The sequence below is a fragment of the Oreochromis aureus genome, linkage group 16, assembly GCF_013358895.1.
Source record: "Oreochromis aureus strain Israel breed Guangdong linkage group 16, ZZ_aureus, whole genome shotgun sequence".
NCBI classification, from domain to species: domain Eukaryota; kingdom Metazoa; phylum Chordata; class Actinopteri; order Cichliformes; family Cichlidae; genus Oreochromis; species Oreochromis aureus.
In genome coordinates, this window is record NC_052957.1 from 3524238 (window position 1) to 3539734 (window position 15497).

The 15497-nt window shown below is 39.6% G+C and overlaps 1 protein-coding gene and 1 long non-coding RNA gene across 4 annotated transcripts in view; one reads left to right on the plus strand and one right to left on the minus strand.

Moving 5' to 3' along the window:
• Window positions 1-720, plus strand: part of LOC120433630 — a 7630-nt gene extending 6910 nt beyond the window's left edge. For both annotated transcript variants that reach the window (XR_005608678.1, XR_005608677.1), the window contains exons 2-3: window positions 1-189; window positions 306-720. The exon at window positions 1-189 is cut by the window's left edge and continues 25 nt beyond it. This is a non-coding gene — a long non-coding RNA (uncharacterized LOC120433630). The remainder of the gene's footprint in view (window positions 190-305) is intronic.
• Window positions 1-11631, minus strand: part of ube2f (ubiquitin-conjugating enzyme E2F (putative)) — a 53836-nt gene extending 42205 nt beyond the window's left edge. For both annotated transcript variants that reach the window (XR_005608676.1, XM_031746676.2), the window contains exons 1-4: window positions 11411-11631; window positions 8234-8418; window positions 5493-5522; window positions 1797-1862 (exon numbers count right to left, since the gene is read on the minus strand). Coding sequence is in view for 1 of the 2 variants with exons in the window: in XM_031746676.2 (XP_031602536.1) it covers window positions 1797-1862; window positions 5493-5522; window positions 8234-8348 (211 nt within the window). In the remaining variant the exon portion in view is untranslated. The remainder of the gene's footprint in view (window positions 1-1796; window positions 1863-5492; window positions 5523-8233; window positions 8419-11410) is intronic.
• Window positions 11632-15497: the final 3866 nt, after the last annotated feature.

Below are 15497 nucleotides of genomic sequence, written 5' to 3' on the forward strand. Positions count from 1 at the left end.
ATCAGCGCCGTTGTCTTAAACACCATATTGGTTACAACTGATGAAATGCAGGATGGCTGAGGGAGCAGCACAGGAGGAGGGAAAAGGAAGATTAAACCAAGACAGAAAACAGAAATGGCAAAGGGGAGCATGTGATAGCCGAGCGCGGTGCCGGTGGAGCCGAGGCGGCGCACGCCAGGAGAGACAAAGGTTTTGAATAATTGAGCAAGCCTTTTTCTGAGAACTCAATCTCCTTATCAACTTCTCTTAGAATAACACGACACCAAAGCTTTTCTCTAATTGCTGATCTTTGCTTTTCTCTGCAGATATTGCTTACAAAGGCCTTTGTGAACATTAACCTGAACGTTACATTGCGTACTGCAGTGGCACAGAGGTGGATGAATCACGGAGACACAATCACACAAGCCACACACTTATTAAAGGATGAGACAGCTTAAAATTTTCAAATGAATTCATTTCTAAATGACCAACCCGAAAAAAGAAAATAAAACTAAACTATTAATTTCGTTGTAAAAAAAAAAAAAAAAGTTTAAATATTGATCAGTTCCTAAAGTTAAATAACAGAGTTTTCTAAAGTCATGTTTAAGCTTAAAACTGCTACTAACAAACTAAATTAAAATGCTTTTGATTGGACCAAATCACAGCAATATTTTTTTTTAACTTATACCTAATTAATTTGTCCCTCCAATTTATTCTATTAGTCTGTGACTGCTGCAATAAATGTATTTTATCTAAGGAATAACATGTGAGGTGTCCTTTTTCAGAATACAAGGAACAACATGCAGTCTTGTGGTCGGCAGTCATTAATGTTATAATCATCTGATTAATTTCTGTGAATAGTTCTTTGAGATGCTGCAGTGGAGTCACTCATACAAAGACTTGGGTTACCATAAGTGTTTTTGGAAACCATGAACTTGCAAATGTGGACGAAGCCTTGCTCACAAAAACCATCAGAAATGAGCTCAAACTTTTCCAAAACAACTTCCAAACCCAGACCATCCTTCATGCACATGACCTCAGTCCACTCACTCCCGAGCCGTACACCCGCCAGCTTTGAAGTGGACTGAAAGAGTAGTTGTTGGGAAATGTGAAAACATAATAAGACATCTTTCTTAAATTATTAGCTAGATGAAATATTCTACAAATATTTAAATAAAATATATTACCGCTCTATTTCTTTGCTTCTCTCACTCTATTGCTCAAACATGACTGAGATTTCTCTCAGTCTATGGCTTAGCATGTTTACTGATGACAATGAAGACAGATTGCTACATGAGAAGGAGAAACTGGGTTTGGGCTGGAAGAAAGTTTGTGTGTGATGAGGGTGAGAGGAAGCAGGAAGTGGGACGCAAGAGAGCCTCCAGAGACTTAGGTAACCCCACACCACTATGTTTGGTTTGTACAATATTCGACAGGTAGCCCACTGAGCTCGAAACAATGCTGATTAAGCACAACTGCCTTGGGGAGTGAAGACAGTGCTACAGTAATGTGAAAGTACAGAGAATGCTTAAGTACCTTTCAAAGGGAATACTTTAGGACACACAGAGCTTGAGAAACAAATTGCAAACACTTGCAGTCTCCTCTCCTTCACACTAAATCACCTGAACCCAACAACATCCCTATTAGAGCTTCTTTAAATCTTAAATCTTTAAATGTACTGGTGTAGTAAATTTAAGTGAGACAGAGATTTAAAAATGTTACTTTCATAACTAGAATAACAACCAACTTTTTTTTTTTGAGGGTGTACCAAAGCAGTTTTTTGAGCGGGATCAAAACAGGCTTTCTTATTTTCTTACCAGGAGACACTGCCAGCTGAAAATGATGCAGCTTATCCTCATCTGGAAAACTGGCTTTGCATGTGCCTGGACACGAACGATGTGGGGAAAGAGGAAAAAAGAGTCATTAGAGTCAGATAATAAAAAGAGAAGCATATTTGCCTTACTGGTAAATAAAGGCATTAAAATCTAAGACATAGTGCAATCTGTTCTAACCATGGTATGGTGATACCGTCTTAATTTGGTGCAGGATTTCTGCCTTGCCTTTCAAAGTCCCTGTGGCACCATATTCCCCCCTGGTGTCCAAGGTCAGGTACTACATTCAAAACTATTAAAGAACTCCTTTCATTTGTTTTACTTACATACTTACCAGCTTTTCGATAAAAAAAAAAAAATCCTTTATGTCTTAAAATGACTCCAGACTGCCATCTTCACATTCACATAATATATATGCAAATGAGCCCCAGCCTCTATCCTGCAGCTCTAGCATACATACTCAGTGCTCACTATTGACTTTGGTCAAACACCATAACACTACTCTGTGCTACACAATGGAAGTTATAATATCAGAGTAATTCAGCTACACACACACTCGAACTAGAAACCAATTCTGAAGCGGATGATCAAATTAAACCGGGCTGGCTGCCAGTCAATGCATCAGAATGTTAATATAACATGTTTCACACATTGCTCCCTGATTAGAAAAGAATTAATGAAACCCTGGTTGTCTGAATCAGTGTCATTAAAGAGCTCTTGAGAAATAAAGTATTCTGCTTGCTCTATGAGAAGATTGCATATCGCATTTAAATACAGCATTAAATATTTTTACAACCTTTCTTCACCTCAAAACATGAAAATGATGTCTTAAAAGCTGCAAATAAAACTTACATAAATGGATCAATAACAACAATATTAATGATAATAATTATGTGATGAAGTGAACATCTACAATTAAGACATGTTTATGAGCGTAAACCTACAGAGAATAAAAATGTTTTCACTGCACGGTGGATGAATCCCAGCTTTCACCTGGACAACAAAACTGCACTCAGTCAAGTCCATCACAAGTCATCCTTGTTTTTTACATCTGATTTGCTTCTTATTTCCCTATCCACCCTCCGTTTAACATATTGCCTTTAACAGGCAAAGTTCTCTGCTTTAATTTATTTCAAGAAAGTGACAAATATAGAAGTGAAAGACTGTGCACACAAATCTGTCACTGTTCTGCACACTGGTGTTTCTCACTGTGTTCACAGCTGGGTTTTATGCTATGCTGCTAAGGGTTTTTAATTAATTCATACTGTTCAATGTATCTTAGCATTAATACTGGGATGTAAAGAAAGGATACGTAGTGGTCCATACAAATTTAACATGAGGTTTGAACACTCAGGAGTTCCTAAAACAAACAGCACTTTGCATCTAAATTCTCAGGCAAGCTTGAAAAGAAAGGCTAAAATATCAATGTTTTATCTAATAAATTAAATACTACAAACACGACGGTTCATCTCCTGCACCATCATCCTGAGATAACATTGGCCAAACAAACTTGCATTAACTCAGCTCAACCATCCAACACTGGACACACTTCTCCTTATTCAGAACAAGCTAATGGCCCAGGCATGAGTAAAAAAGGAACGCAACCTCCTTACATCAACAATAAATAAATAAATAGGTTGGTGGCTGGCTTGTCATGGTTTTGATTTTTTTTTTCTTCATATCTTCTAACTAATTACACCCCTCAAGCTCTGGTTGGTCAGAGCTTGAGGGGTGTAAGCACACTCATGAGCACTGTTGATTGCACAGGTCGCCTGGTTGGAGGAAATCTGTTTGCAAACAGTTGCAGTGTGACTTGGACTGACTGCAGTCGCTCTCAGAGAGACTGCTGGAGGTGTGTAAATAATTGCTGTCTTACTTATAAACGGAGACAGATTGCCAACATGTTGCCATCAGTCAGAATGAGTCTTTGACATTGAGCACCAACTGAGGGAGTTCGACTCCACTAGCAGCTGGTTGTGTTATACTAACATAGAGCCTATAAAACAGGAAGGCCTGTTCTGCTGGAGGTTTCTTCCTGTTAAAAGGGAGTTTTTCCTTCCCACTGTCGCCAAAGTGCTTGCTCACAGGGGGTCATATGAATGTTGGGTTTTTCTCTGTATGCATTATTGTAGGGTCTACCTTACAATATAAAGCGCCTTGAGGCGACTGTTGTTGTAATTTGGCGCTGTGTAAATAAATAACTTGTAATTAAATAGAATTGAAGGTTGCTGATTGGGAATGTAATAATTAGACCTTTCTTAGCAGACAGCAGCAGATTGGATAAATTCTTATTGGACAAAACAGATAGTGAAAAAGCTTAACTTGAGGAGATAATTTGCAGTATAAAAAAGTGAAATATGTGTTATTCCAATAGTGAGATGCAAAATGACAATAAAATTGTATCTCGAGTGAAGTATTGAGGTAATATCGTATAGTGGGAAGTCTGGTGATTCCCACCTCTAACATATATTAAATCCTAATAATGTTTTGACATATAAGCCCGGTTTCCATATATAAAAACTACTTTAAAAAAAGCACTTTGCACAGGACATTATTTTATCATTCTTTAATTGTGCAGCACAGGTCGCAGAAACATAAACGCCTCCTGCTTCACACTGTTGTTCATCTAAGAGCCGCATGACCTCACAGCAACTGTAGTGATCGTTTGAAATGCAATTTAAAGAACTCTCAGGTTGTCATATAAGGAAGAGATCAAATAAGCTGCAAGCACCCACTGCAGCAGCGCCTACCTCCAGTAACTACATACTGGTGTTTTGTTTGAGCTCTTAGAATTGTGTCTTAAATTTGAATCTCACAAAAACATCTTCCAAGAAAGCCAATCAGCGTTGTTACTTTCCTGTTTTCGTGTGCATGACACATTGTTCATCTCTCTGGCTTCCGTGGCCCTCAAGCTGCATATTAGTTTCAGCAGGCCACAAACAAAAACAAAAAAAGAAGCAACCCAGTCTGAGCCACAGCAAGCATGATGAACTCTGCACTTGTGCATAGCAGTGACCAAAGAAGACCTGATATACTGAGGTGGAAGTTCCCAAATTAAGGCTGGTGCTAAAATAGTAGCCAGGGGTAAAGTCTGTTCAAACAAATACCTCCCCTAAGGGCAGAAATACAGCAAGCAGAAAACCTCTTCAGGCCTGCATCACTTTTGTTTATATTTAAAGACATGAATCACTTCCAGCTTAACACAGAAACATTTATGTGGTAGAACTCGATGAGCTGGCTGAAAATGCACAGCTAAATAATGCTAAGCTGTTTCTTATCATTTAAAAACATCCACTAGTCTGTCATTTGGACTAAGTAGTCTTCAGTGAACCACTCATTTAACAAACATTATAACCATGAAGTAAAATGATCATGTTACTAGTTGTTGCTGAATAACTTTGTGGCAATGTAATAACAGCTTAAAGTATGGTTACAAATAGCCTTCACTTAAAATTAGCAAAGCAATTTGTCAAAAACAGAGAACATGAAGCACATCAGAGGCTTGGTTTTCTTTCCTGCCTCCTTTATACCATAACTGAGGAAATTAAGAGCCAGAAGGAGACTGAGGATTTATGGCAAATTAGGCCAATTACTCAGTTGTCAGAGTTTCAGCTGCTTTTGACTGGCGGAAAAACGTGGAGCTGAAAAAAGTGCTGTGTGTATGAAAGTGCAAGTACTTACTAGGAAGATTGGCTTCAAGTTCTGCAACTTCTGTTGGCAGAAAATAAAAACAAGTGAGAAAGCAGCAAAAACACAAAAACAGAGGCTGAAGAATGAGGAACAGTGTGATATCCTCATACACAAAGAACTCCCACTCCCACACTGGTGTTTTTATAATGAAGCAATGTTTTAGTAGCTGCACTGTCAGGAAAGTTTCTCTGCATAAAACATAAAGTCTAATATGAAATTCATGCACGAAAAAATGTCTTTTACATACAGCGCAGTGTAGCAGTGAGACACAGCAGAGACACACAGTGAGTTACACGGTGGGCCAAAGTAGGAAAAAGGAGACGGGGAGAGAGAAGAGCAACGCAAGAAGGATAAAAGGTTGTTTTGTTCTCGCTGCCAGAGGGCGAGGTCTGGCTGAATTTTTAAAAGCGTTCAGGGTCTGTTGTGTTTTCTCACTACTGACACACTTTTCACTCCTAATTTGTGTCAGCTGGTTTAACACCTTTACCTCCTAGAAAAATCCACAACAAAAATAACCGTTGTATTTTTTCCCTCCTCTTCTCTGAGCAGCTGGTGCTGTTGGTCTGATGTGGCCTGCTGAGAATTTTTACTTTGGTAAATATGCTCTTTGAGATGTGCATAGTCTAATAATTAGGTAATTCAAGGAAGTCGCTGGAGTTTCATTTGTTTCTCCACACAGAATGTGTGTACACAGTAATCTACTTAACAGCTCCCTCGGAGATAACGCTGGCTTACTGTTTTGCCTAAGGAGACCAACGATGGGCTTTTATCAGATTAAGAGTAGCTCACAGTAACAAACTTTGGCCAAAAGTCAAAGTCCTATTCAGGTTTTGAAAAGTCTTTAATCCATCACCTACAATTTAGGTCACCTGTCCCCAGCTAAGAAAAGCTAAAAGAGACTCCTTCCTTCTGGCTGAAGGTGGGTCTCTTTATAAAACTAATATGTGTAAAAACATCTGTGTGAAGTATGTTTTCGGGGTGGCTGGCTCTAAATCACCAACTTATACAGTCATGCATTCAAAAGTTAAACATTGCTGGGGTAATGTTGTGATCATCGTCCTCAACACAAATTTACCAACTTTATTTTGCGTCTCTGAACATGATATACTTGCACTTATAAAAATTTTTACTCCTTTACACAAACCAAAACCCCAAACATAACAATAATACAACAAGGCCATGTGCAGCCTTTATGTTGGAGGGCTGGCAAATGTCTTACTACAAAAGTGTACAAAAGTGAAAAGTGTTTTGTTAGTGGAGGTAAAGCTTCAGGAGTGTAAGACCAAGGAAATAAGAGTCTGACAGCAGACTGTAAGATAAGATAAGATAAGATGACCTTTATTAGTCCCACAGGTGGGAAATTTGTTTTGTTACAGCAAAGTGCAACGTTATGTAGCAGAAATTAGAAAACACTGGAAAGCAATAAAATACAATAAAGTAAAATACAATAAAATACCATATACAATAGAATAAAATGGAAATACAAATACTATATACAACTAAGATTACATGTTTGATACTAACGTCAGACAAATGTGAGTGTGAAAGTTATTTCTAGGCTATTTTCTGTGTTGAAACACAAAATTATTCATTGATCAAGAAACCAATTTGTTTACATTTCTTGGGTCTTATTGTGTTGTCATGAGCTGCAGCTGCTGCCATTATTCATGCATGTTTGACTGGCAAAGCTGTCACCTGCTGGGAGTCTCAAAGGGAATGGCATTTGGGTATTTCTCCACGTGATGCTCAAACAAAAATTCGACTAATTAGATGTATTACCGACAACTAATATTTTAATAGAATTAATTTCCATGATTCTACGCATGTAACATAAAGAAATAAAGAAAGATCATCTCTGTGTGCACCTCTGGGTGGCGTCCTGCTATTGCAGAGCCCTCACTGGAAGCCCCATTTTAACCATTTGCACTCTGGCCCTACGATGTTCTGGATCTACTTTACTGTGTCTAAAACACAAGCCTTCAACCACAGTTTCAATTTGAGGAGGAAGACGAAGTTGCAGAGCGCGGAGCAGGTGGCCAGTCTCACCTCAGGGCATGCCCACTTATAGGTTTAAACTAGAGGTTTAAAAATTGCTGCTATCACAAGTCAACATTCAAATACTAATCAGTTAAAGTACCTCTCTCTTATTTTATTACTGAACACTTGTTGTTGCCCTTTGTTTCTGAGATGCTACAAGTTCAAGGGCTACAACCCAAAATTTAAAATGTGATTTGATTATTTAAGAACATGGTTAAGTGTTTCTAACAACTCTTGAATACACACGTAATATCAGAGGAGACAGCATTTAACCTCACCCACTACGCTGGACTCGGATTTCTGAGCGTGTACTACTATGACACGAGTCAGTCAGACTGTGTTCTGCCTTTTAAAAACATTAGTAAATTACCCTCAAGGAGCATCCCTAGTATTCGTGGCACTCTGCACAGTGAATGTTTTGTCTCTGTGGTCAGAGCCAGAGAGAGAGCAAACATACAAGTGACTCTCACCCTAACCAGTGAGCACAAATGCTGGGACAGACTCCAGCCACTCCATCAAGCTAAGATGGAGAAACAGTTAAGAAGAAGGAAGGAAGGAAGGATGGAGGAATGGATTATATTCACAAGAGGAAAACTGTTGCTACCTTGTTGAAATCTTGTTTTGTTCCTGTAATAAAAAACGAAAACTGAAACTGAAAAATGAAAAATGGACCAAATTATAAAATACCCGGGTACCTTTGGTAAGGAGGCGGTCTCTGATTGAGACCCTGTAGGTGGAGTCTGAGGCTCCGGAGGCACGGCCTGTCTTTCCTCCGTCTTCTTTCTTCAACTTACTGGCCAACGTGAGCATGGCTACGCTGATGTGATATGACTGTCAAAACCACGGTGCACCGTGCTGCAATGCACTGCTGCTCAAATGCCTGCAAACAACACAGAGCATACAGAATAAAAAGCTCAGTTATACCATACTGCATAACACACAGATGCAGAGGCATTATAAGGTAGTGACACAGCAGTCAAATAATCCTGAACTACACGAGGGAGTCTGTGTTTTCATTACAAATAAATATTTCTACTACTTCCTTTAACTGTTCTCATTAGGGGTCGCCACAGCAGATAATCTCCCTCCCCATATCCCAGCATCCTCCACTGTCACACCAACCCTCTGCATGTCTTCCTTCAATACATCCATAAACCACCTCTGTGGTCTGTCTCTTTTCCTCCTGTCTCATAGCTCCATATTAAACATCCATTGGACAATATTCCCATTGTCCCTCCTCTGTACATGTCCAAATCATCTCATCAACTTTGTCTCCAATCTGATGTGTGCCTCTCATGAACTCATTTCTAATCTTGTCCATTCTGGTCACCCGCAATGAAAATTTGCCACCTCCAGGCCGGCCTTCTGTCTTATTGTCAGTGCCACCATGTCAAGCTACAGATCCTAGCAGGTCTCACTACCATCTTGTAAAACTTCCCTTTTATTCCTGCAGCTCTCCTGTCACAAATTACCCCTGACATCCATCTCCACCCACTCCACTCAACCTGCACTCGCTTCTTCATCTCTCTTGTGGACTGTCTGTTGCACTGAATGGCTGACCCCCCATTTAAACTCATCTACCTTCATCACCTCTGCTACTTCACCCTTACACCCATCTCCCTCTCATTCACATGTATTCTGTCTTGCTTCTACTGACTTTCATTCTTCCTCTTGAGACCATAGCTTCACCTATCCAGGCTCTCTTCCACTTGATCCCTACCTACTCTCACTACAGATCACAGTCATCTGTAATCATCACAGTCCATGGGTGGATGGTCAGCCTGTCCATCACCACTGCAAACAAGAAGAGCCGATCCTTGAAGTAAACTCACCCGACCTTGAACCCATCTGTCACTCCTACTGCACACCTCACCACCATCTTGCTGACCTCATACAGGTCCTGCACCACCCTTACATCCTTCTTTGCCAGTCCTCACTTCCTCATGCAGCACCACAGTTCCTCTCTGGACACCCTATCATATGCTTCCCCTAGAACATTAAAGACTTAGTGAAGCTCCTTCTGACGTTATCTATTCTTCCACATCAACTCTCTCAAAACAAACATCACATCTGTAGTAACGTTACTTGTTAATTGCAGTTATTCAAACATTCACACTGGTTTCCTCCCACAGTCTAAAATTGAGGACAAAAATTCAAAACTTCTCATGTAACTGTGGTTTAAAACATAATGCTGTTACAATCATGCACATACAGGTAACACAGAGAATAGAGAGGAGCAAACACACGGATCACAGCTCTTTCGAGGTAAATTGCATCAAAGGCAAACAGTAAAAAGTCTTCTCTATTTTTTCACAGAAAATTAGTACTACTACATATTACATACATTACTACAACTACTGTGAAAAAATGATTTTAAACTCGTTCATATGTAATCCATCTTAATTGCAACTCATAAGTAGTAATGGATAAACCTCATCATTCCTTTGCGTCTTAATTCATCTTTTTGCATACTTCCTGTGGCAAAACACTGACATATGAGACAATTTCATAATGGTGAAATATTAAAAAGAATGATATTAGAAAACCCAACTCACTGCAATTCCGAATGATGTGTAGAGACGTGCCGAAAAAGTTTTGAATTATAGATATGTTAAATATTATTTCCTGCACAATCATGCTTTTGATCTCGTAGCTACCATCTGGTTGCAGAGAAGGTGTGAATTTAGTGGGGGAGGATTCAAAGGTAAGTCAAAAACAGGATCTAGTCTCGCGCAACACAACATTTCCATCAACAGAAGGAAATCTTACTGCACACATTCCTTCTGTGTGATAAGCAGGTCAAGACATCATGGAGTGTTATATTTCTTTCAGGGTCACTACTCGTACAGTACAGTCCACAGTCAGTCATGGGCTGGAAGTTTTCATGACGAGAAAACAGATGGACCTTGAATCCAGGAACACAGATATACTGTAAACAAACAGTGTCTGAGGCGGAATGTGACCCTGGCTGTTAAGGGTAAATCATCAGTGGGTCACACTGAGGACAGCACTGGCTTGCTGTCATTTGGCCTATCTTATCTTTTTCCTGACAGGTTACATTTTTTTATCTGGAACATCATGAGACATTGCAAATGCAATATTTGTCCTCCGCTCTCATCTGACATCACACTCAATCGTTTTGGTCTTTTGAAAACATCATGTGCCACAGTGCTCTTACTGTGATACTGCTTCACAGACAGCGCAGGCTGCAGCTCCCGGTCAGTGTGAATCCAGTCTGAACGATGTGGGAAGCAGAGAGGTATCAACTATCAGCGGACCGTGAAATGTGTGTCACTGCGCCTGAGTCAAGGCCCGCCTGAGTCAAGGCCCACCTGCCTCAGCTGTCACTCACTGCTGCACCTCCTTGACACATAGTACCTGGATGCCGGTCAAACAGTAAGCAGGCAACATATGACACATCTGTCAGTCCTACCGCAGTTCCAGCGATCAGCGAAATTGAAAATGTTCCCTAAATCCCAAACTTCCCCAAAACCCAAACCCAACGTGACCCAAACTAGAAGGAGCCGGCTACCTTCTTATAGCACCCAAACCAAACAGGGGTGTAGTCCACGAGTTAAACCTTTGTGCGGGGCTGAAAGTGATTCAAACACATTCAGGACTCGTACTAAAACTTTTCAGAGTGAAGTCACTGCCTCGTCTCTGAGCTGTGGGCTGCTGTGAAACCGTAAAATAACAACAACAAATGGCTCACACTGCTCAGCACGGCTAGCTGGACACTATGTCCAAGCTCATAAGCAGCCTCGGCTCGAGGTTATTCCTCTCTAAAAGTAGATGGGAGCAGCTGTACAGCTGAAAGTTGCCCGCAAAGTCTGTGTGCTAACTGCTGTTAGCCTGTGTGTGATCTGTGTTACCTGCTGTCTCAGAGCTAGCGCTCCGCGCTACACCATAATCAGCCGCCCCTCCTCTGCTCGGGCCGCAGTCTGCAACTCCAGCCGACGGTCGTAGCAGCTCCGTGCGCCTGTAAATAACCTCAAAAATGACGCCCTGGAGGCACGAAACGGATATGAACTGATTTAGGAATCAGCTGTCAGAACTTCGCTCCGGTGTCATGGGCAACGGAAGTGCAGTGAGTAGTTTACTTTATTGTTGTCCGTGTAGACACTGCAGCTGATAAATAGTTCCGCAGGGCGGCAGCCGTCTTCTCGTCCGTTCTAGTAAGTTCCAGTTTAAAATGAGCAGTAGATGATATGATTATTTAAAAAATTAATTACAGAAATAATTTAACATAACATTGGTATATTATTTGTACATCTGCACGTGCATTGAATTTATGTCATTAACTACAGCAGCATTTCTTTGTCATGCTGAAAAACTGAGACGTACATTTTAAAAGTGTATGTCTTTTTTCTTATATTGAGATCTTCCAGGGATTCATTGTGCAGTTAAACTAAAGATCAGAGTGGGCTGTAGTTTGAGTTTGACACTGTTTCTCTAAAAGGACTTGGCAATGAGTAAAATATTTCCACTTATCCACAAATAATGTGTGTTTATATATAATTATGAGCTGCATGTAACCAGATATATTGTTTTCAATGGAGTCAAAAATGGGAAACATTTAATTATTTTTATTTGATGAAAAGACGGGATACATTTTTGTTCTGCACGCACACTATAAATACTAGTTGTTGCATAAATTCAGTGATTCTTTATCAAAGTACAGACCTGCCACAGCTTAATGCCTCTGCATTTTTTCAGACTTAAGGTATATATTTGACCTTCTTCTTCCTCCTCCCTGTCTTCCTCAGTAGCACAATCCTTACCCACTGCCTTGAAATGACTTCATCATAACTGGAGCCTGAGTCTGAAGGGCTTTCAGGGAAAAATCTCAGTCAGCCTGAGTACTGCACTCACCTTTCTTTTGACATGACATAAGATAACTTTGCCACCCTGACGGTATACATGTTTCAATATAGCTATAATGTACTTATATACTTGTGCTAACAACATGTTTGTAATACGAGCAGTGAATATTAACATGTCAACCATGAACATTTGAAACTACATTTTAAATAAAGCATATCAGCCATCTTATTCTGGCAAAGCATCACCTGTTTTCAAAATTAATCAATAACTCAATATTTTTTTTACCATTATACTTCATCAACACTCTAAAACAAGAGTGTTTCTGAGGAACCAAGTTGTGTGATCCATAATGCATGTACAAGATACATTTTAAAGGGTTTGAAAAATGTAAACTCATGAGAAGAAAGAAAAGGAGAAACGTTGTATAGACAAAGAGGAGTAAATGCAGTCATGTGACCAATGGGAAACTAGGACACGGTGCAGTTTGTGGATTGAGTGAAACAGTGGAGCATCTTTGATTAACATATGTAAAATATCAGTAAGTAAAAGAAAACACTGAACAAAAGTGGAGAAACACATGAGTGCAAGTGAATAGTTTCAGTATGTGTTTGTTGATACAAAACAGCTGCAGTCTTTTTATGAGGAGGCTGGAATCACTTACACTCGGGCCATGTGGATAATTAAATACACCTACAGGTCCTTCTGCACTATTAATTTGGTTGAAGTCTGGACTTTGCAGCACCGGATGCCTCGCTTTTCACTCTAGAATACTTTAGCATACGGAGGAGCTCATGGTCGAATCAGTTGCTGCAAGGTGCCCAGGGACTATCCCTGCAAAGCAAGCCCAAATCATCACCCTCTCAGCACTGGGCTTGACACTTGGAATGAGGTGTTTGTGCTGATGTGTTGTGTTTGTTTTTCCACATGTGGTGCTATGTTATAGACAAACATCTCCACTTTGGTCTCATCTGTCTAAAGCAAACTTTTCCAGAAGTTTGGGTTTGTTCAGAAGCAACTGAAAGATGAGGCTTTCTCCTCGTAACCCTTTCAAATATTGTTTGGTCTTTTTCTAATTGTAATGTAATGAACTTTAATGTCTAAGAACTGTGCAAACAGTGTACAAAGCAGCAAATAAATCTTTGCCCCACAACATTCAGAAGTTCTTCCAAATAAGACAAAATACTCATGACCTGAGAGGAATCCTTATGTTCAGCAAGCCAGTAGTAGGGACAAATGTAAATAAAAGAGCATTACAGTCACATGAGTTAGTGTGTGGAACACCTGTACAGATGAAATCAAGAAAAGTACATCAATACACAAATTCACACGATTGTTTAAAAATAATAAATTGCATTAATATAGGAAATATTCCTCTCAGTGACTGAGTTGTCTCATTGTGCTTTATTGAAGCCTTGTCCTCCTTTTTATAGCTCAAAGCCAGAGTAACCCAAGCTTAAAGCGCTCATTAAGGTATCTGTAACATAGATATAAAATAGGCTCAGAGATTAAGCAGGTGTTAACCACAGGGTGCTTAGTTTATGTAAAAATGTAGTTTGTTATTGTTTCGGTTTAAGTGCTGAAATTGTTTTATGTGTTGTATATGAGTGCAGACTTGTATATAGTTAAACATGTATGGATCATATAATGTCGAATTCTGAATGTGGATTTGTAAGTAATAAAAGTTGAAATACAGGGGTAGGAACAGGAAAAGTGTAGACTTCATCCTACTCTGAGCACACTCATTCTGTAGACATAGATATATACATGAAACTTGATGGTTTTTAAGTTTTGTTTTTGTTTTTTCTTGTTTCTCTTGTTATTTCAGTTATATCTGCATGTTCAAATTAAAATTGTATCTATCTATCTATCTATCTATCTATCTATCTATCTATCTATCTATCTATCTATCTATCTATCTATCTATCTATCTATCTATCTATCTATCTATCTATCTATCTATCTATCTATCTATCTATCTATCTATAAAATACTAACTGAGGCCTGTACAGTCTGAGATGTAGCTCCTGGGTTTTCTCCCCATTGTTGCAGAGTCTGACCGTTGGGGATGTCTCAGGAGGAAGAGCAGCTCCGCCTGGGGAGATTGTAGGATTGGATTTGCAGCACCTGTCTGATACTTTTCCTCTTAATTCCTTTGGAAGCTGTAAGGATGCTCCATAAAGTCCTGTGCAAACCTTTCTGACTGTAAATGCAAAGATAAAAAGAAATCACAGAAAAATTAAAAATGTAGTATTCTTTGTGAAGGTGTTCTCTTGCATTGCAGTGCAGGGCAAAGGTTCATAAATTCAAATGTTAGGATGCTTATGAAGAAGCATCTATGTATGAAATGAAAACCTCCTGTTTGCCATGTCTGCACAAAGACACACAAACACACTCAGAAATATAAAGCGGAGCATTTGCTGTTTGACAGAACGTATTTTTCTTGGAGCAAACCCAGTTCGCCCTAAAGTATTTGGACAAAACTGTGATTCACTCAGCCAGTTGTTGTAGGAACGAGGGTGGTGCTGTCACTGTAAACAAGCGCATGCTCTTGACTGACCCGTCTGATTAGATAAGGGTCTTAAAAAAAGAGGGGCATATTAATCTTGCAGCGGGTGTGCGTTCTGTTTTTCATCTACATGTGTTTAGACAGGTGTTGGCCATCAGGCTTTCTGGCCAAAGGATTTACCCCGTGACTGTGTGACGTTCACGTCCTCGCTTCACACAACGCGTTTGTTATTCAGACGATGTCCAGTAACAACAAAGCGTACATCTGTATTTATTTGTGGGAGTGTTGGTGCTTCATTGTAGAGATCAAGAACCAAAGTAAATAAATAAATATTTATAATGAATAGTGTAAAAATTACACTCGAACCCAGAGCAAATAAATGCCCTCATAAATCAATGAGAGTTTTAGCCTAAAGAGAGAGCAAGAGATCAAGAACACACACTAAAGAAATGGACAAATTAGACTTTCGGTCCTTAAATGACCCCAATCCAGTACTGAAAATCAAGGCATTTACTAAAATTATGTATACTGTCACGTCAGGGCCTCAGAGATCAAAACCAGAATAAAGAGGGGGATTTAAAACAAAGTTTGTTACTTTTATACCCAAAGGAGGCAATTAACTGACAGAA